The 7,506-nt window shown below is 34.9% G+C and overlaps 1 protein-coding gene across 1 annotated transcript; it reads left to right on the top strand.

Annotated features, from left to right (window-relative positions):
• Positions 1-1,262: 1,262 nt before the first annotated feature.
• On the top strand, positions 1,263-1,874 carry LOC115881385. Its single transcript, XM_030898843.1, has one exon. It carries the CDS (start codon positions 1,263-1,265, stop codon positions 1,872-1,874), a length of 612 nt encoding a protein of 203 aa, XP_030754703.1.
• The last annotated feature ends 5,632 nt before the right edge of the window (positions 1,875-7,506 follow it).

Genomic DNA, 7,506 nt, shown 5'->3' on the forward strand with positions numbered 1-7,506 from the left:
CCGTTCAGTACCCTCCTGTAAAATTATTAAAATAGCGCTTATCCTGTTTTTCCCCTAGACCCTTAATATCGAATATTCAAGAAAGAGAGAGCATTCTCCTCAAAGTAATTAATGTGAGAGTAATTAATTTATCTAATTAATTCTCCGAAATCATTATTAATAATCCGAAATACTTTTAGTTTCAATACTGAATCATTGTCTACCACATTCAAAACAATGTATATTAAAATACAGAACACAATCATCCATCTATCTAATATCTAATTAAAGCTAATATATAAACTGAATATTAACACTCAGTATTACTTAATATTAATTGCCCATGCCAATATTTTTATTCGCTTTAATAGATTTCATCTTATGTGAGAAACTATTCTGCAAACTTGTCTCTCGACCGGCCGGAAATGGATCTTGACGTGGTTACGCCCAGAAATGGTACCGAATAAGCCGATGTTGCTCGTGCTTTAGACACTAAATAAATTGCGGTACTTCGAGATATTATGACCTTATAAGAAAATAGATAATGATATATCAAAAATGGGTAGTTAAAATTTAGATATTACAAGCTTTGAAAGAAAATCTCTTCAAAAACTATCAGATCAAGGTATATTTGAATGTGCAGTAATGGACTGCAAAATTGGAGATGAAAAATTTATAATTGCCTCAATTTATAGGCCTCCAAGTGGAAATATGGATGTGTTTCTGGAAAAAATAGAACAATTACTGTTAAACATAACAACTGAAAATAAAACCATATTTCTAGCAGGTGATTTTAACATAAATTTCAATGAAGAAAGCAGCAATGCACTAGATGTTCTGTCCATAATGTGTTCTTTCAATTTAAAAGGAACAATTTTAGAAAATACTAGAATTACAAACACTGGAGGTAGTTGTATTGACAACATCTTTACAAATAAGGAAGATTATGAAGCTTGTGTGCTAATCAACCATATATCAGACCACACTGCTCAACAAGTTACAATCCATATTAAAAAAGAAATAGGTTATCAAAACTTCAAAAGAACTTTCAGAGAGGAAAACAAAAAACAATTTGCGGACACACTAAAGGAAGAAACTTGGGAGGAAATATATCAGATACCAACATCTGATGTCAATGAACAATGGAAAATTTTTGGCAATACTTTCACCGCATTTTTGATCAACACTTTCCACTTAAACCTGTGTATAAAACAAGAAAGAAAACATCAATATACAAAAGTAAGGAAATAACAGAATGCAAAGAGAGATTAGACACACTACTAATGCTATCAAGATATAACGATCAATATAAAGATATTTACAGAGCCACAAAGAAAGAATATGACAGATTATTAGTTAAGGAAAAAGCTAACAAGTATGACGCAAGAGTGAAATCATCTGATAACAAAATGAAGTGTTTATGGTCAATCTGCAAGGAAACAACTGGTAAAAATTCCCCAAAGGATGATTGTTTTATAGATCAAGACCCACTAGTTCTAGCAAATGAATTCAACAATCACTTAATCAGTGTTGTGCCAAATATATTGTCCAGTATTAGGAAAGTACCATTCATCTGTAACATAAGTGAGAACAATGAGTCAATGCGACTGAAATCTGTGAATATAGAGGAAATTCAAAAAATTGGTCAAAGTCTAAAAAATAAACATAGCAGCGGTGTGGACGAGGTTCCAACATCTATAGTAAAATTCTGTTTGAAATATGTTGATGATATCTTGTGCTATATCATTAACAATTCGCTAAAATATGGGATCTTCCCAGACAGGCTGAAGTTGGCATTTATTAAACCAATCTACAAAAAAGGAGATCACTCTGATTTGAATAATTATAGACCAATTAGCTTACTGCCAGCTTTTCAAAAGTATTTGAAACAATAGTTGCAAACAGAATATTAACTTTCATGAATAGTTGTAAACTGTTTCAGAATATACAACATGGGTATTTGAAGGAGAAAGGTACCATTACTGCATTGTTCGATTTCACTACATCAATAATACAACATCTGGAAAATAAAGATCTGGCAGTGGGTATATTTCTTGATTTATCAAAAGCATATGACTCTTTAGACCACCATTTACTACTAATAAAACTCGAAAAATATGGAATAAGAGGTCCAGCACTCAAATGGATTACATCATACTTGACAAATAGAGAACAACAAGTTATTGTGAGAAAAGACGAAAAGATTAGTAAGTCCAGTATACAAAAATTGAATATTGGTATACCTCAAGGCAGTATCATTGGGCCACTACTTTTTATCATCTACTTAAACGATATTAGTCAAACAACAAGAAATGCAAATTTTAGCCTTACATGCTATGCAGATGACACTAATATACTTACTCACGGAACAACACAAGATATTCTGAAGGAGAATGGCAGCAAGGCTTTCATAAGAGTAGAGGAATGGTTTGATGCAAATAGACTAATGCTAAATAAAGAAAAAACTAATACACTAATTTTTCGAACACAACAGAAGAAAATTGAATTACCGAGCAATTTGAAAATTGGAGAAATGGATGTCAGCCTTGGTGGTGAATGCAAATTTCTTGGTAGACGAGCACTTAAAGTGGACCCAACATATTTATAAGCTATGCTTGAGACTTGGGCACAATTTCCTACGATCTGAGAGTTGTGTCAAGTTATGTGAACCCAGACTCAATGAAAACACTATACTGTGGAAATTTTGAGGCACTGCTGAGATATGGAATTATTCTATGGGGATCAAATTCAGAAACTGCAAAAATTTTTGTGATTCAGAAAAGAATTATAAGACTTATAAAGAAACTTCAGTACAGAGAAAGCTGTCGAGGACACTTTAAATCCTTCGGAATTATGACGCTTCCAGCTCTTTATATATATGAGTGTTTAATATTCATCTTCAAACATAAGTCCCTATTTGAAATGGAAAAATCTCATGAATACCAAACAAGGTCCAGTGATGCCAAGTTCCCCTCACATCGTCTCACCCTGACTGAAAAAAATCCAGTATACATGTTTGTAAAGTTTTACAATAGCCTCCCTGAAGACATAAGAGCAATCGAAAGTCAAGAAACCTATAAGAAATCGTTGAAAAAACTCTTAATTGAATTGGAACCCTACTCAATCAATGAATTCTTAATATAAAAGTCTCTTCACCGCTGACAATATTTCAATATGTCTATATATTTGTAATTTTATTGTACATATTTAGATCATTTTTGAAATAAATATTTTTATTTATTTATTATTTATTTAAAAAAGCTACATCTAGAAAGAAATTGAGCAATATCAAAAAGTATTTAATCGAATATAATAATTGTATGATTATTTTTATAACAATGTAAAATAAAATCGTGAAAATTTTCATACTTGGATTACTAAATATGTTATAATTGTTCGCTATACAGAGACGTAGCGCGAGTACTTGTATTGTGATGGGTGCTGACTAGGGCTTCCAAACCGGGATCCCGGGATCGCGGTGTATGTTTATCCAGAAGTCCCGATATTAAATCCCGGGATCCCGAAAATCTCGAAAAAATTAAAAGTCCAGTCTAAAATGATTTGACTTTATACACTTTTTCAAATATCATATTTATACTAAACCGTCTATTTTTGTGTTTATATTTTATTTTTTTTTGCAACGAGAATTGTATTTTTTTACTTATATACTAAATATGAATGTTACTTTGTTTTGTCTATTTTAGTAAAGTTGTTTTCTCATTTTATTTTTGATATATCTAGCCCGATCCCGAAAATTGGAAACCCTAGTGCTGACCTGTTCAATTTCCCAACTCCGGCCTCTTCCCAACTTATTTTAAATAGTCGAAGTCATTTTAATATTAAGCCATTCCTGTTAATTCATCGAGGCATCAGTGTTCAGCAATTACACTCTTCTTTCTTTTAGAGTAGCCCATCTTTCAACCAATCTTGAATGATCAATTTTAGCAGTCAGACCTTTTTCGCTTTTTAGCAGCATAGGATGATCTAATTTATCATTACTAATTGTAGATTATTGAAAAATTTTAACTAATTTTAATATACCTACTAAATTTTCTTTCAATTGTTGCAAGGCTATAGAAGCCGTTTTTATAGCAGATAATAGTATCATATTTTGCAATCGAAGTGTGGAATTTTTCAAAATATTGCCAGCCATTTATAAAACGTACCAATGCTGGCGTTCCCTGAAGGCAATTTGCTTATATGTATACCGAGTGGGTCTCAAAAAACCTATAACTTTTTTATTTTTTTTTAGAAATAATCTAGATTTGGTATGTTCGTATATGACATATATTAGGATTGATTTACATACCTATTCAACTGTTTTCGTTCACTTCATATTTGACAGGAATATCTACAACTTTTGATTTTTAAATGACACTCTTAGAATTTTTTTACTTTATTCGACAGATAATGATATTCTGAATAGAATGGCATATCATTTGTCTCACTTAAAAAAAAATATTTTAAATTTCAATTTAGAGTGTCATGGTTATCTTAAAAACACTAATTTTTAATCAAGGAGCCTTGAAAAAATAGATTTGATCGTGTAATGTTTTAATTGTCTTGTCCTGGTCGTATTTTTAATCTCTTATAATCAGGTTTGCTCAGCATGTAACGGACGATACCATAACGTGGTATACCTACTGATGCTTCCAAAACCAAAGCATGGACAAGGATAGGGGTATTTGGGCCGAAAACTAAATACTCCGAACCAATGGTCTCCTACCCCAGTATCCTCAGACAGAAATCTACGCTATCGAGAGATGCGTACAATTTATCTTAGATAGGAACTATCGAAAACAGGAAATAGCCATCTTATCCGATAGTCAAGCAGCTCTAAAAGCGAACAACTCAGTAACCATCAGTTCGAAGTTTCTCAAAGAATGCCTAGAGAAGCTGAACAAATTAAAATTAAAAAAGTCCTCTTACTCTGGATACCCGCTCATCAAGGGATAGAGGACAATGAAAAGCAAACGATCTGGCAAAAGAAGGAGCGAACATTCCATTAACTGGACCAGAACCGTTCTGCTTTCCAATTTAACCCTTTCCAGACGGCTGTCGGTACGTAGAAAAAAAAGTGCTTTGGGGACGGCTGTCGTGTATACACGACATCAACTATGGGCATTGCAAAAACTCCCAACCTTACGACATTTTTTTTTTCGGGGAAGCCTTGTCTCGAAGGGTTAAAACGGGACTAAAGAATCTGGAAGACTCCATCCGTAACCTGGAATGGGAGTCCTCCAACGGTCTAAGACACTCGAAAAAATTCCTCAGAACTTACGACCGAGAAAAATCAAACATTTTCTTTGATTCAAGTAAAAACAGGACACTGTCTCCTCAATAAACACCACAGCAGGTTGAAGCTGAAAAACAACGGCGAATGCAGATTTTGTGGGGAAAATGGGGAAACACCAGATGATCTCATCACTGAGCGCGCTGAGATGACAACAATTTGTGTCATAAAGTTTGGTACGACTGATATCGAGGATGGAGAGCTGGCCTCTGTGGAGCTGTCTCAGATACTAGCTTTTGTCAAAGCCCTAAGGCTGTATGATGAGTTATAACTCATTATTACTCAAGAAAGGGTAACACACTAGATATTCAAGGTCGTAGTGATTAACCCCCTTTAAGGAATAGCATTGAAAATAACAAAATAAATTATTTAGCGGACTTTTCATGTTTTGCATATGGTTTTGCATAGTATTCTGCATCTAAATCTTTACTGGTCGCAATTGTTGATTTAGCTCCTCTTATGATATCTCCATCCCAGCCTTCCAGAGCTCTCCGCATGGTTATTCCTCATGTAGATATATTTAAAGAGTATGGTTCAAAGTACACAACACTGTGTAACGCTTTTACTGAGTCTACATGTGATCCTCCATTATTACCCTTACTGCGAAACAATATTTACTTGCCTTTCCAGTAAATTTTCTTAATGAACACTGGATACCATCAATAACCAAACATTTATTTATACTACATTCAGCAAAAAAGATATATTTTTTTACTTTTAGAGGCTATTTAAAAAGATAACAAACATCTTCTTCAAACTTGCCGTACAACATGTCCATTAGACCTGCCGGTCTTTCATCTGAAGCTCATCAAAATCGTGCAAACTTCGACAATAGAAGTTCGTTTCATTTGTATCGCCGATGCGCAACCTTACACCGGCCACGCCACACCTGTTACCTGTGGTGGCCGCTCTGCGCGTCCCACCAAGTAATTTATATTAATCGGACGTGAATGGGGATGTTTAATTAAAAGAGCGCCGTTGATTAGAGCCTCCGCGGGACATCGGGGCCCGCGTTTAGGCCCGCAACTACCTTATTTCTAGCGAGGACAGAGTCGGACTAGAAACATGACGATTTTTATAGTCGATCTTATATTTTAGCTTACAGAAAAATAACAGTTGGGGGTGAAACCTTTGGTATTACAACAGCAAAATGGGACACTAATTCACCACAATATACCAAAACACTTTACTTCTACCACTGTTTTTTTCGTTGAGGAGGGAAAAAATCTTACATCAGACACCCAAAGTAAGATAGTACCGGATTCCTACCAGCTAAAAAAAACCTCCTCCAACTACCACTTTACATCGAAATCCGCTCTCGAATTGCTTCAGTGCAAAGGGTGTCTAGATTTATCTTATCATCTCTATCATGTCTCTCTTCTTCTACCTTATCATCTCTCTCATGTCGCTCTTTGTCCCTCTTCTATCTCTTTACAGGTTATGATACCTCGCTTCAACTAAGTATATTATAAATGTGGGTAAGTCCTTGCCGCCTTCAATAAGGAATGTTCCCTAAAGATCTGCCATCGTTCGCACGCAAACAGTTTATGCTGAACATTAACCCTACAACGGTTAAACAAATATTTTCTAAAACACCCATGGCCATTCTCTAAAACACCCATGGCCAGACAATGCGAAAATCCGCTCGAGTTCTCGGTTATTGAAATAATCGACATCGCTCGATCCGATTTTAATTTGAGATACTGGATACAAAGCCGAGCGAATTTTCTACATACATGTAGAGAGTTGCATATCTGAGTGACAAAATATTACGACCTACATCGACAATGCTTTAAATTAAACTAAATCAAGCGAATTACTCTCGCTCGTCGCTTGCTACTTGCTATTCATTACCGAAAAAATATGTGCTATGCGCACGCAACTTACTGCTTGGCGATACGATTTGCGAGTACAACAAGCAACGAGCGAAAAGCCGTATTTTTAAATACGAGCGAAATTCCGCTCGAGCGATCGCTCGATTATTGAAATCTTCAAGCGATTTCTGAAATTATTACTCGATTTTTGAAATTAATCGGTTTTCCCATCACTAGTTGTATTCTGAGTAGTCTTTGTGTAAGCTTCCGATTGTTAATGACTTTATGCCATACTGGTGCAGCATACAACAGCTGCGAGTGTACCACACTAGCAAGCACTCTCCTTTTGGATGCTCTAGTTCTAGCTTCTAGCTCCTCCCACGTTTGGCATAAGTAAGGCTAAAGCGGTGACACTTTTCA

The sequence above is a fragment of the Sitophilus oryzae genome, unplaced genomic scaffold, assembly GCF_002938485.1.
Source record: "Sitophilus oryzae breed Bouriz unplaced genomic scaffold, Soryzae_2.0 scaffold_1717_pilon_pilon, whole genome shotgun sequence".
Taxonomy (NCBI): domain Eukaryota; kingdom Metazoa; phylum Arthropoda; class Insecta; order Coleoptera; family Curculionidae; genus Sitophilus; species Sitophilus oryzae.